This window comes from Larimichthys crocea, chromosome XIII (genome assembly GCF_000972845.2).
Source record: "Larimichthys crocea isolate SSNF chromosome XIII, L_crocea_2.0, whole genome shotgun sequence".
Taxonomy (NCBI): Eukaryota; Metazoa; Chordata; class Actinopteri; family Sciaenidae; genus Larimichthys; species Larimichthys crocea.
The window spans coordinates 32,251,343-32,265,716 of record NC_040023.1 but is presented as its reverse complement, the minus strand read 5'-3'; the positions used below and the strand labels follow the sequence as shown (position 1 = coordinate 32,265,716).

At 41.0% G+C, this 14,374-nt stretch overlaps 1 protein-coding gene across 1 annotated transcript; it reads right to left on the bottom strand.

The window, feature by feature from the left end:
* Nucleotides 1-7,163: 7,163 nt before the first annotated feature.
* Nucleotides 7,164-10,214, bottom strand: LOC104924722 (uncharacterized protein C1orf232). Its single transcript, XM_010738169.3, has 4 exons — nt 9,892-10,214; nt 8,325-8,405; nt 8,006-8,112; nt 7,164-7,512 (listed from the first exon to the last, which is right to left on the bottom strand). Exons 1-4 carry the CDS (start codon nt 9,970-9,972, stop codon nt 7,164-7,166), a joined length of 618 nt encoding a protein of 205 aa, XP_010736471.3. The 5' UTR covers nt 9,973-10,214.
* Between the last annotated feature and the right edge of the window lie 4,160 nt (nt 10,215-14,374).

The following is a 14,374-nucleotide window of genomic DNA, read 5'->3' as shown; positions in this document are numbered from 1 at the left end:
TTGTGCGACAATTAAAGCGAGCTCACACACACACACACACACATTTTGTGGGCTGCTTTTGTTTGAAGTAATTACAGTGTGTGCAACAGAGCCAAGGGCAAGGTGCGAAGCAGTTTAGTCATCGTCGTTCATCAGCAGAAAAAAGAAAGTTGAGAAAGTTTTTTTTTTTTTTTCCGTGTAGGAGGCAGGTGGGGAAATGTTTGGGAGCCAAAAGTGAGACAAATGGGGCGAGGTGAGGTACACACCTGTTTGAGAAAGACTACAAATGATAAAGGAGTTAGAAGCTTTAGGGGGGTGGTGTGTGAAAGAAAGAAGAAAGGTGCTAGTGTTGGTGGTTCACCCTCCGACTCCTCCTGACACATCAAAACACCCTCGAGACTGAATCCTAAAACGTCTCCCGATGTGTGTGTGTGTGTGTGTGTGTGTGTGTCGGGGGGGAAAGTGTAAGTCACTTTTGTGTCTCCTTAATGAATTTTTTAGGAGACACCAAACCAAGTGGCGACTATGCCTACACAGAAGTGCCATAAACTGCAGTTCCTTGAATGTCCACTTGAGGCTGGCTACAGAATGAGTCAATCTCCATAAGTCCCCATGTTCAAATGTCACAACTTCACAGCAGAAATAAACATGTTTACAGCCTGGTACAAAAAACAGTTTTGGTCTCTGTAGCTAATTTCCCCGTTCATGACAACTGCACTGAGTCTGAATATTTATATAACTCACCTGTTCACATTATATTAAGGCTTAAAGTTATGCATTATTTACAGCATAACCGCTTTGACTGACAGGTGGGTGCTGCTACAGATCTTGTCTTGTTTGAGCACCAAGGCATCCACTCGGGTCCGACCAAAGTGACAGATACAACATCCACGTTTTATGCAGCCTATGAGTAAAACACGATTGCATCTGGTTGTGAGTTGACGAGTCTGAGTTCAGTCTAATTAAACAAGAAAATATTGTTTGTTTATGTTCTTGTTAGCTGCATGGTGTTTGCTGCTGCAGAGACGAAATGTTGTTAAGTAGTGAATATAAAAGGAGGTTAATGACTGTAAAATGTTTCATGAAACACTGTAGAATTTGACTCCAAAGCCACATTTTCCTTTCCCACACAACACATGGACACTTGGCTTGGGTCTCTGGTTTATAAGGTAGATAATAATCAAGCAGAGCTCACACTGAGCTCCTGAGACCACGTCTTGATCAGGCAGAGTAAGTGAAAACACCTGTGGGGCTGCACTGAAGTCATTTAGGCCTTTTTTTTAGTCAATTAAGCATCCCGACAATAACCATAAAATCTCCCACCCAGCGAGCGATTTCATTTATCGATTATCTTTGTAATCATGCTACAGCAGCATGCCGCTCTTTAAAGCTGCACTGACGGATAATTTTGAAAACGAAACGTGTTGCTCATAGTGATGAGAGGTTCCCCTCAGCTCTATGGAGCGTTTCAGCATATTTTAAAGGAGGACTCAGACTCCTGAAACATTGCTGGATATAAGAATATAATCGATGCAGCAGAATCACAACTCCACAGGTGTGTTTTGCTCGTGGTAGCCTCGAGCTGCTAGCCTTAAATCAGAGATAAGAGGCGGGCCACAATGCTCTGGTAAGCTCACTTCTTTGTAACTCCACACTCTCAGATTTGTTTCATTTCCAAACTTCTAGTCTTCAATAGGGATGGGAATCTTGTTCTTGTTGACAACCGGTTCTCGATGTGTTTCAATTCCATGGAATCGTTTGGCAGTTTATCTAACGATTCTCTTATCAATTCCAGAAACGTCACATAACTTCCCCAAGAAGTTACACACGCTCGATTCAAGCAAGCACGACTAATTACGCCACGAAACGTACGCAAGTTTCGTAAGTGTAGTGCAATCAGTAGTAAACAATGTCACCCAAGTTTGGCTGCATTTCACCAAAAAAGATGGCAACTTGCAATCTTTGCTAAGTGGAGATAACAGCGCACACAACATGCAATATTTTTAATGATTGTCGTGTTTTGGACACGCTTTGGACTGGAGATGAATCTCAACCTCGCAGCGGCGGCAGCAGCCAGGCTATGAGCACCTCTGCTGTTACTACGGAAGGTAACTCTGGTAAGTAACACACTGCCTACCATGTCAGTGCGATGTGTTTGTAAAACATGCTTGACCTTGCTGTTGATTTTGTAAGGTCGTGATACTTCTAACTAAACAAAGTTGATGCTGATCGAACTGTTTGTTCTCCTTTTTTTCCAAAATGAGAATTGATAAGAGAATCGATAAAGAATCAAATCGTTAAGCAGAATCGATAATGGAATCGGAATCGGAAATATCATATCAATTCCCATCCCTAGTCTTCAACCAGGGGAGTAAACATTAAGGATGCAGGCAGAGTGGCTGTGCTGGGGCATGTGTGGGCAGAGAAAACGTCCAGCGCGTTGTGTGGACAAGAAAAGGAAGATTAACATGACTGATATCTCAGTTATGAATGGGGAAATTCTTTTTTCACTCAAGCTTTACATATATAGACTCAAAATACAACCATTTACACAAAGGGCTTATGAACATGCACATGTGTAGAGATGGGCAGCTCCCTTGGAGCATTTAAGGGTTTGGTACCTCGCTACCAAGGGGACCTCTTTTACTTTGGCCCCTCTCCAGCTACCAGTCCACACCCTGTATTGTTGTCCGTACTGGACTTGAGCTGGCCACCCTCCGGTTTGCCAAGCCAAGTCTCTTCAGACCAAACTACTGCTGCCCTGACAATCGGTCAGATTGTCGCCTCTGATATGTGTCTGTGTTCAAAGAGCTCAGTGTTCACACATGCAGTAACCTGTAAACGTGTGGTCGGTTCACACTCTCTGCTCTCATTAACCTGATTTCCAGCATCAGGAAGCTACAACACTACCTGCTCAGCACCGAGCAGAGGACAGACAAATTTATCGATTTAGCAGCTGAAGAGCCACATTTATACTCCTCATATCCTCAGGAGGATTTCAGAACAGAAACAAAGACAAGATGGAGTTGAGCGTGGCAGGTGGAAGCCGGGGCGGATATCCGAGAACACAGGGAGAGAAGTGAAGTGTATGTTACCGTGATGGTTATTGAACGACTTGGCAGCGTCTGGGAGGTAGAGCCGGTCTTTTGTACTGCAGAGGTTGATAAGACGATGAGGAACAGGTGGTGAGGTGATCAGGCAGGCGAGAGGGAAACCGGAGAACACGCCCAGCAACACAGACACACACACAAACAAACAAGACAGACGGATGCACAAGGAAGGGGAAAACACAGAGAACATCATAACATATAGAGACCAAAAAACAGACAATGTATGATTATGTTGCTTTGTCTGTTGTGTGTATAAAGAAGCAACTTGGTGGTAACACACATGTCTGGTTTGTTTACAGTTCATTCCCCATTATTACCCCCAAGTGGCTAATAAATCTATTAGTCTAATGCTGCTTTAATGTTTTCTGTAAAGTAGTCGGGAACAAAACTTAAGATCTGCTTAAAGCTACAATTAATGACTTTACCAAAGCTCATTATTTCAGAGGCCCCAAAGTCCCTATCATCTAGTTTCGCCTCTGTGTTTCCGCGGCAGTCTGCCTCTGCACAAACTGCCCAAACATTAGCCACTCGGTTTCTGATGTTTTCATGCTCTGCAAACCCAGTGTCGCTCGCTCGGTGTCACAAAACTGCAGCATGGACCTCAGCAAAAGCACACAAGCATCAAATAGTCATCAGCTTTCACTCAAACAAGCCACATGCTCCCACGACCTTTCAAGAAATCAGCTTTAGTGGAATAAATTTAACTCCTGAGCTTATTTTTTTTATGAGCCCCGACACAGAAACTGGGTGAGTTACATAAATGTGTCGAAAAATATGAACATCTTGTTGACATCTTGCTTGCTCGCGAGTAGAAGAAAGATCTGTTCTGATTCAAAGTGAGACTGACAACTGTAGAGACTCGCTGACTTTCACAGGACTCACGTTGACAGCCTGAAGTCTGACTGACACTGGAAACACACGGAAATAATGAAGGCTGGTCAGCTAAAAAAAAAAGAAGCATGAACTTGAGCTTTGGGTGCGCTTGCTCACGTAATCATCGCCTTTTATTCGGGTGGATTGTCGAATTCAAATGGAAATGTCAACAATGGCTCTGGAACTGAAAAGGAAACAGTATTGTATATGTGGAAACATGGCACAGTATGAGAGGAAATGGGTGTAGATCAGGGCAAAAAAACAAGAGATAAAAAGGGGAGAAGGAAAAGAGAGATGAGTGAGGAAAACTGACAGCAAATAAGACTTTTCTATAATAAATGATGCTGTAGTGTGTGTGTGTGTGTGTGGCAGAGGGAAGGTCAGTATAACAAAACAGAAGAAGAGAGTTAGAAGGTGACGTGAGCCCCCTGCTGGTTAGAAGAAGCACAGGTCAGAATCAGAAACATGTTTATTGCCAAGTAGGTTTTCACATATAAAGGAATTGTCTTGTGTTTTGGTGCATAGAAATATAAGAAAATCAAGTTAGGAATGTGCAGGAATGTGCAAAGTATTCACCGGCTTGTGTGCAAAAGGTCACAGGATTAGATATTTTAAGATGTAGTACAAAAAGATGTTAAATAATAAAATAAATATTTAAATAAATAAATAAATAAATAAATTAGAAGGTGAGACAATATTACATTTCACAAAAAAAAGTTAAATGTAAGTCCAACTTCCCATGAAACAAACCCTAAACACAAAGCTACCAATAACTTTTAAAATAAAGTAGGTTCAAAATAACTTAAACAACTTGCTTGGTTTCACGTTCCTCTCCACATCTTGTCCTTTATACCCTGGAGAGAATTCGGGTGCACCTTTTTGTCAGACTTTCAGAGATGTACAAAAAAAACGGAAGAAAACTGAAAATAAGAATGAGTGTAGTGTAGAGTAACACATGCAGTGTATGTGTGAGATGTTATTTGGAAAACATAATAAATGACACTCTCAGGATGACGCTGTTACGCTTTGAGACTATTTTTAGCCCTGAAATGTCCACACGTTAGCAGTCGTGACAGATCTTTTTCCTTGAAACACACTCATTAAGTGAACTTGGTTTTCGCCACACCCTGATGTTTGAGTTCTTGTGATGTCCAACCCGTCTGCTTCCTGTGCTGCTCTGGGTGATTCATCAGAACAACTGTCTGCACCTGAGAGGTACAAAAGAAGCAGCCTCAACATCTTTGTAGTTTTACTCGGGTTTACAACACAGACTTTTATTCATCCATATATTCTCTAGAAAATATATCCACATCCCATCCCCAATTCACCTGTGTTGTTCGGATAACATAACATTTGTCCCTCACACTCTTTCTTTCAATATTTTGTGTGCTCCAAGCTTTCGTTGTTGTTTTTCCCTTTTGGGGAAGTGAACTTTTTATTCAAAGGTGGCATGTCTGACAACTGAACCGTGCCTTTTTCTTTGGAGTTGTACCTTCAGAGGACTCTGCAACCCTGACACAAGCACAGTTTAAACAGCATAGTCCACTCAGCCCTTTTGGCAAGACGTCTCATTCTTTGGCAGGTGGATTCGTGAGGTCTTCTCAAAATAGAAAAAGATCAGACACAGACTGCTGAGATCCGTCGTGAAATCTGATGTGGTGTGGCAGTCTTTTATTTCTTATGTGGAACTCACCTTGCTGTGTCTGAACATTTTGTGAAAAACAAGTTATTTTGTAAGTTTTATTGATAATTTGGGGTCCTTTTTATACTTTATTTGATAATGACTTTTGCATTGATACATGGAGGTGAACGCTCTACCAGGTGAGCTACCAAGGTACCAAGATACTCCTACGAATTGCAGTTTCGGTGTATGAATGTGTGTGAATGGGTGAATGAGATAAGGTCGGAAGACTAGAAAGGCGCTCTATAAGTACAGTCTATTTACCACTTACTTTTCATCCATTCCCGACTGAATAAAGAAAATTACATTTGCACATTTTTGCTTTGGAACTGGTGACTTGTCCAGGGCGTACCACGCCTCTTAATTCAACCAGGATAGGCTCCAGCCCCCCGCAACCCTGAAGAGGATAAGCAGTTATAGAAAATGGATGGATGGACATTCATGCTTTGTCAGAACTTTAAGTGCAGCAGTCTTTATTATATCATACCAGAGAACAAAACAACAGAATAAAACGTTCAACAAAATCAAAACCCAAAAAATCGGAGATAAAATAATATTTCTCATTTCTTTCATGTCACAAAATTAGGAATGTTTAAAAACTTTGCACGTTGTCAGTCTCCGTCACAATCAATAGATTCAAGTCAGTTAAGTCGTCATGTTAGTGCACTTGACGTTATCTCACCACACACACACACACACACATTCATATTTTACATATTTCATGTAGCTGTGCAGCACATTTCCCCCTCCCTGATGTCTGAGGGGAAGAAAGGAAGGTTTCTGAATGCTTACTTTAGTTAAATCTCCTAACTTAAATCCCCTGCCGTCTGAACAGGTTAAGTGACATAATCCTCGACTGATCCAGCTATCACTGCCTTCAGTCTCTTAATCCAGTTTTTGCTAAACTACAGATTAGATCAGGTTTGCTGACAGGTTGTGAAGGCCTCTTTTCATGGTGGTTTAAAAAGCATTTTGGGAAAGAAGATATCACACAACCCCTGGAAAGTGGACTGTATTGTGTAGCCTATAATACATTCACCATTGGATAAATCCTCTAACGTACTGATCACTTGTAACACTGTTGGCTACATGCTGCATCTCAAGCTGGTAAAGAGAGATATGTATCGTAAAGCCACATAATCTCCAAGGAACAATAAAGAATTTCTTGCAATACAAGCGATTTTAGAAGTCCCTTTATGAAGTAAACTCTTCTAGACGATGGAGTAATTCCAGAGTATGTCAACGTTTGGTCCAGGACCTAACATTGTTTGTGTCCTGAGAATATTTAGGCCTAAAATAGGAATCGTGGGAACGTTAATGTTCGTTGTTATGTGGTTTATGTTTATCGGAAACGATGCTAAATTCAAGAGTTCAGATGACGTCGTGATAATGTGATAAAAAAGGGACTTCTACAATAGCTGTATAGTTTAGTTACAGGACATCCTGTGTAAAATACCTCCTCCTAAACCTCCTCCACACTCCTACATCATATTGTTTATAGGTTCCTTCGTCATGAACAACTAGTTGGTCTTGGTCTTCAGCTCTGCCAGCTTGCTGGTGACAAAGTTCCACTTGAAGGATGCGTCCTGGTTCCCTCCTCCAAGCGAGACGTATTTGGAGAAGCTGTTGTTGCTCCGTCCTCCTCCTCCATCACCTCCTTCGGTGACCTGCCCATCCTGGGTCACCTCCCCTACTGCCTCTGTCACCCCCTCCTCACCCTGCCCGGCTTCTGCTGCCTGGTGTGCCGCGGCAGCAGCGGCTGCAGCTTCCGCCTGCTTCTTGGCAGCAAAGTTGGTTGCAAAGGTATCCCAGAATCCCGAGCGCTTAGGGGGTCGAGGAGGAGGCTCCTCTGGCTTTACTGCAAGTGGACTGAGAATTGAGAGAAAGTAGTGGGGTTCATTTTTTAGGAATCAGTCAAATACAAGTGGGTGCTGTGGTTTGGAAGTCACCACTTCTTCATTCAGTCGTCGCTACTTTCTTAGATCTCTGTACGGATTATCAAGCAAGATGTAATTAGAGGTCAGGTTTTGTTACCTCTGGACAGCAGAGCAAGGCTAACTCAAAACAAAGCCTAAGTCTTGCAGTTTATACTGATATTTTCCTTATATTTTGATCCTGGTTCAATTTGTCAGTAAACTCAGTTCTGCTGCTGAAGTTGAACTTAATCTACAGCAGTATTTGTGCTTCCTTTGAAGAGCTGTATAATTAAAACTCCAATCTGATCTCAGAATTTCATAGAATTGATGATTTGAATATAAATCACACATAGAAATACCCAATAGGTCCATGAACCAGCCTTATTTTGCAGACACAAACCCCACAGATGGTAAAATAATCCAACCAGAGAAAGGTTTCCACTCACTGGTCGGCGACTGGCGGACTTTCAGTCTCCTCTAGAAGCTGGTGTTCGTCGTCTTTGTTGAAGAGAGCTGATAGCTTGTTCCAGCTTTTAGTCCCGGCCCCCTGCATCTGGACACACACAGGGTCAAAGGTCAAAGGTCAAAGAAGGTATACATTTAAGTGGTTTCAGAGGATCAGTTCAACAATGGTCCACTCATGACTGAAGGACTGAAGTTGTGGGGAACATTAAGAGACTCATATTTATCTTCTAGGGTTACCTTTTAATACTGGAATATAAATTGTCCAGAATATTAAGGAAGAGCTGAACAATGTTCACATACTTTCCTGGCCAACTGGGATACAGCGTTTGGTCCCGCATCCTCCTGCACTGGACTCATCATATCACTCTCCACCTCTGTGACCTGCAAAGACAACGAAAAAATACATGCCCCTTACCTGTCCGCACAGCAATACCCTAAATTTCTCTAATCATTCATACAGATGCACTGGACTTTAGTCGCCATCTAGTGGATATTGTGGATACTACAACTTGCAGAAAACCCATGACAGCATACATGAAAAAATGTGCATAAAAGAAGATACACTTTGGAAAAACTATTACTTATCTTTTTAGTATTCAGATTGTGTTTTTTCATACTTTATTTTGGCTGAAGCTATGCGTTGAGTAGTATTTCCACATCAGTGTGTGATAGGGTCATAGTAAAATACTTTAGTTGTCTCCTATTTCACGTACGTGTGGAGCAAGGTCAACTTAAATAGCATCGATGACAACTCTGCACATCTATGTAAATGGAAACTATCTCTCTCACACACACACAGTATACCCTGTCGTCCTTCTAGGTGCCCTGGCACTGCGCAAGACTACAGTTTGGTCTGAGTACACCCCGAGGCCATGACTATCTGTCCCGTCCCCCATGTCAGTCAGTCAGTGGAATGCCAACTAATCCGTTTGTTCAGCTCCCGTGCAGGATCGAGTTTCTCGGCCTTCTAGAGATCTGGGTCAACACAGAGTCTGTGTCTGTTTCGTTGGTACCAAACCCTGGATGGGCTACAGGTGTCTCAGATACTAAATTACATTGAGTAAAAGTGTTCAAAATTTCTTCAAAACAAAATTACTGATGCAACAATGTGTAAGCAACATTTTACCGTTGCAGCTGGTGGAGCTACTTGTAATGAATTTGGGTTGCAAGAAATCTCAAGGGTTGTGAGATAATGAATGGTGCAGCAAAGATGTTGTCCAAATTTATATTAATTTGTTGGATGTTTCATTTTTTTTTTCTCTTTTTAGGTGAAATATTGGATACTTTTACCCTTAGTGGCCCTTGAAATGTTCTTCAAATGAACCCGTTTGGGAAGGTTACAAGGTGAAATATCTGTAAAGGATTACCAAAAAGTTTGTGAACCTCATTCCCAACCTATTTCCCTCTGAAATGTAGTGGAACAGAGTTATACAGTAGATTTAATCAAAATATTTAGTTATAATTCTTCAGTAATGTAGTGCTAAATTGGTCTCAAAACACTGAACATGCCTTGTGATGCTACCTTGATGTACAAGCTGCTTTATTGGTGCTGACACTAGAAACAGATAAGTTCACAGAATATCTTCATGCTCACATAAAGTTAATAATTCAGCTGAAAGACTAAAAAATGCCACAAAAAAACCCACATAAGAGGAAGTATTTTTATGGCCTCACTTCTGTCTTAAAGTTCCACTTTCCACTGAAAACAAAACAGCTTAGCAAGCTCATCTGACCCTGTGATGAATAAAAAATGATCAGGTGACTTTCTGACTTCAATACCAACAACCACATCAGCTTTCTGACACTTTGATATTTACACATGAATCAACAAGTGGAACAAGGATGGATAAAGTTGTACATTCTGTACCTCTTCAGCTGTGTCCTCCTCATACTCAGGATTAAGGGTCTTCAGCACTTTGTTCGTGTATACCTTCCACATTGGATTCATACTTGCAAAAATAGATACTCAACACTGCAGGGCAAGACCTTTGAAGACCTCTTTATGCCTCTGTTGGTCCACCCTCCGCCAAGTCTCCTCTTCTTCTCAGTTGGACCAACTTTGACCTTTTTCCATGCATAAAGTTCTCAGAAGCTCAGTAGCGCTGCTGGGAACCCGTTCAGCACCGAGGCCTGCACTGTTTCATAGTGTTTCTCCTGGTCAGATTGACGTCTGTCTTGTCAAACCAGCTGCTTTCGTCCCCACAGTGTCTCTGAACAGGTAAAAACTAGGAAGCTGTGCTGTTCGTTGCATGCGCCTACGCAGGTGTACATACACAGACACACACACACACACACACCAAACTCAGCGTCACGGTTCAGAATCCCTGCCTTGGTTACCTGGAAACAGGTGTAGATTTCCTCATGCATATTTCAGAGGGTCTCTGTACCAGAGCCAGAGGTCCATTGTCAGCCAGTGTTGGTAGACTGGCTCCTGTAAACTGATGCACACGAACAGTATTGGCATGTTTATGTTCAGATGGATTTATTGGATGATTTTTTTTATGCTACAACCATTGAAAAAGTCCATGCTTTATCATAAGTGAAGATATAATCCTTTCAAATGAGCTTCCTCCATCATAGTTGGGTCCGAACTCTTCTTTAGCCGACAGATAATTAAAAAGCAGGAAGCCCTTTTTTTTGGAAACACACATTAATTACTTGTAATTTGATCTTCAATTCCCTATTAATTAACCCCACATTCATGCGTGCAGTTTATTTATACCATCTCATAAAACAACCCACTTATCTTCCACTGTTACCTGTCTACTTCCTCACGAGTTGTTCCCCTCTGTTTTCATTGGCTGCTCCTGCGTATCAGTCAAACACCAATCAGATTTAGGTACACTGCAAGTTTTTTTTTTTGGGTTGTTTTTTTTTTCACACTGGTCGCTTGGCAACCTGAGAAGGAAGGCGAGTGTCGTGTAGATAAAGAGAGATGTATAAAGCTTTGATGACTGATTGGGTTTCACTGGCCATCCGCAACAATACAGCCGGCTGCAGAGATACACATTGTTATTCGCTCGGCACGCATGATAATATCTAAGAAAAGACTAAATTTAATGTTTACTCGACATGCCTCAAATGCAGCAATAATTACAGCCTTGCAAAGACTCTCTAGTGGCTATAACAACAGAAATACGGCACATGCTATACATTAATGTAAAGCTATCCAATGTTTCCTTGATGATAATCTTGATTATACACCAGAGAAACCTGATCTAACTTGTCCTATAGCTCCCCTGTTGCTGGTTTTGATTACCATACAGACTTGAACAGTAATGAAACTGTAATGTCGGACAGATCCATAAGATCAACATGAATTATAGATGCACTTCTATGGACACACACGTCCATGCACACAGACTGATGGATGTTGGTTATTTGAAGAGGAGCCAGTTTAGGTTGTGGCCGAAGCAGCTCATGTTTCAGACTGGAAAAGGACACACCCAAGTATTTAACACACCACACCAGAGGCAGGCATGATTGTTATGGAGGCAGCAGGATGTCTTTCATGATGAGCCGAGTTTTATTGTAAAAACAAAAGGGATTGCATAACTGTCAAATAACAGGGAAGAACATGCACAAATGTGAAGTTTTGGAGGATCTTTGACTCAAAAAGATCTGGAAATAATTCACAGAGTTCACAAATTCAATTGGATTCAACTCTATTGCACAGAGTACAAATACTGAGGACAATGAAATGCAGTTTAGCATCAAGCCACAAGTGCAAAAAACAGTGAAGCAAAGTGTTAAAATATAAATAAACATTAAGGAGTCGCCATGAACACACTTAGATATACACAGCATGAACATGTGCATCTGTTAAAGTAGGCAAAAAAATTTAGGTAAGGTATAAGTACAAGCACGTTATATCGAGAATCCACAGCCGGAGGTGTGATATGAATGTGACACACTAACTCTGCATTTAAAGTGTGTTGAGGCGTTTGCATACTCTGATCTCATCTCTCACTAGAGGTCACGGTCTAGCCTGAAGTCAAATTTTATTCCTTTGTAAAAGTACAGACATATTAGTGATTAAAAACTGCTGCATCAATATTATTTGGGCACTCTTAATGATGTATTCACGTGCATAGATCAAGCTAATGTTACTAACTTTAATTCATCTAATTGTGTGTTGTTTTTTATGTATATTTTAAGTTACGTCTGAGACAACTGGACTTGGCTGTAGATCCATGAAGACGTTTCACCTTTCATCCAAGAGGCTTCTTCAGTCCTTCAGCCTCCTATCTGAAGAACATCTTGTGCCCTTCATCATCAGATTAAGATTTCTACATACTCAGCATGTTTTTGTTTTAGTCAAACTGCTGTTTTCAAGTTAAATAATGAATCCTGCGCACAATATAAAAATATTTTAAAATCTATGGCTATCTATTTCTATAAAATCTTGTGATCACACACAGTCTAACCTCGAGGCTGCCACCACCTCTTTGTTTATATCATTATACAATGTGTGCTCATGTGGAAGTAATAGAGACGACAGCATGCCGCATTGTGTCCTCACTAATGCTTAAATAAAGACCTCCATTTATGCACCTACTTCTCTAGATCCACTTTCACTGGTATTTGCTTATTAATTACTGACTGGATGGTCTCCAGGTAAAGAGCTTAAGGGAATCATAACATCCTTTATATATTGTTACAGGTGGGTGTAGCATTAGATCACCACAAGGTGGCTCAAGAGTCCTACAATCTGCTTACCTTGACATAAAGTACTTGTGATTAGTGATTGCATCATTAAAAACAATGAAGACACAACAGACACAATGTTTGCTACAACTGTAGCAAACAAATCTCAGTTAAAGGAAATTTAAAAGAAAAAGAGAGCGTCAATGATTGTGTCAGTTTCAAACTTTTATATCTAGTCAAGTAATCTGAATTTGAATTAGTTTGATCTGATTACATTTCTTGACAGAACTTATTATCCTTTTTATCATTGCACAATATTCTGTTGGACAGTCAACTTTTTTTTCTCCAGGTATCCAGGAAAGTTGAGTCATTGTCTGGATTCTTGCAGTCCAAAGGTCTCTGTGAATGTGGGTCAATACCATTTGTCTCACAGCAGTCTGTCTAATCTACGCTTGAGAAAACTGTTTGTGCATGAACGATCCTCGAGTACTTGCATATTTACCTTTTTTGCTGCCAATGTTGGGGAATATAAACTGTACACATTAAATCAAATCAAATCAAATTTGATTTTATTTGTATAGCCCAACGTCACAAGGTATATTTGCCTGGGAGGGCTTTACAATCTGTACTGGGAGTGACACCCTCTGTCCTTAGACCCTCAGTTCAAGTGAGGAAAAACTTGCCCACAAAAAACCCTTTTAACAGGGAAAAAACCCTCACATGGATTTGACTGCAAATGATTGATTCTCCGTGCTTCCTTTGGATGACTGTTGAAGACATCTGGGAAGACAAGAAAAAGAAATCCAGGGTAGATCTCATGACAATCCAGAAGGAAGTCTTCTTTGGTGCTTATTTATGTGGAGCTAAACAAATACTTCTCTCCTTTCCACCATTATTATGAACCAAATAAAGTCCATGCTTATGTCTGTGGGTACCTGAGTCCATATATGTGTATGCATGACATGCATCCTTCTTTGGTGTTGTATTAGCACCCATTTTATACCACTAGGGGGGGACAGTGACACAACCCTTCGCTCCAGTGTCCTGCCTGAGAGATATGGAACAGAATGTACAGAACACGGTGTACACATACATTACTCCATCGTGTTTATCACATACATGACCTCATGCCACAGTGTCAACATGCAGACCTGTTCAAGATGAGAGAACTGCTAATCTGTGAGACACCTATAGAAAATCATTTAAATGTAAAATCACATGCATGCTTTTGAGCAGATTCTGTTTGGTTTTTTTTTTTTTTTGCATTTTAAGATCAAACCCAACAGAAATAATGAAGAATTTGGTCTAGTGGGAACTGATCCCTCACAAGAAGGGCGAAGCAAAGCGCTTCAGCCTCTTTTGTGCAAGCTTGACATCCCACCAACAAAGCAGTGAAAGCTCTGTCGGGGGTAATAAACGGCGGTGAGAGGATGGTAGTCTTCTTGACCTCTCGCATGTCAGCCACTTAATCTAGACCAGCAGCCACGAATACAACTATTAGATAAACCCTGACATTATCACTTGAGTGGTAAACAGACAAAAGGTGTCATTCATTGAACTGAGCTTTGTACTGGTGCCCACCAACGGGCTGGTGTCAGCAGTAATTAATAATGATCGGGCCATTGATAGCCTAGAGGGTTAATCCACATCAAATGTTTGACCTTTTTTACCTTTTGTTAGTGGTATTTAGATCCTCTGCATGT

Bases quoted from the DNA above. Each gene is read 5' to 3' on its own strand.
- LOC104924722 (XM_010738169.3), bottom strand. From the start codon at position 9,972: ATGAATCCAATGTGGAAGGTATACACGAACAAAGTGCTGAAGACCCTT. The intron at 8,406-9,891 runs GTACAGAATGTA...TTGTCTTTGCAG, and splicing joins AGGAGGACACAGCTGAAGAG to GTCACAGAGGTGGAGAGTGA. The intron at 7,513-8,005 runs GTGAGTGGAAAC...CTCAATTCTCAG, and splicing joins AGTCCGCCAGTCGCCGACCA to TCCACTTGCAGTAAAGCCAG.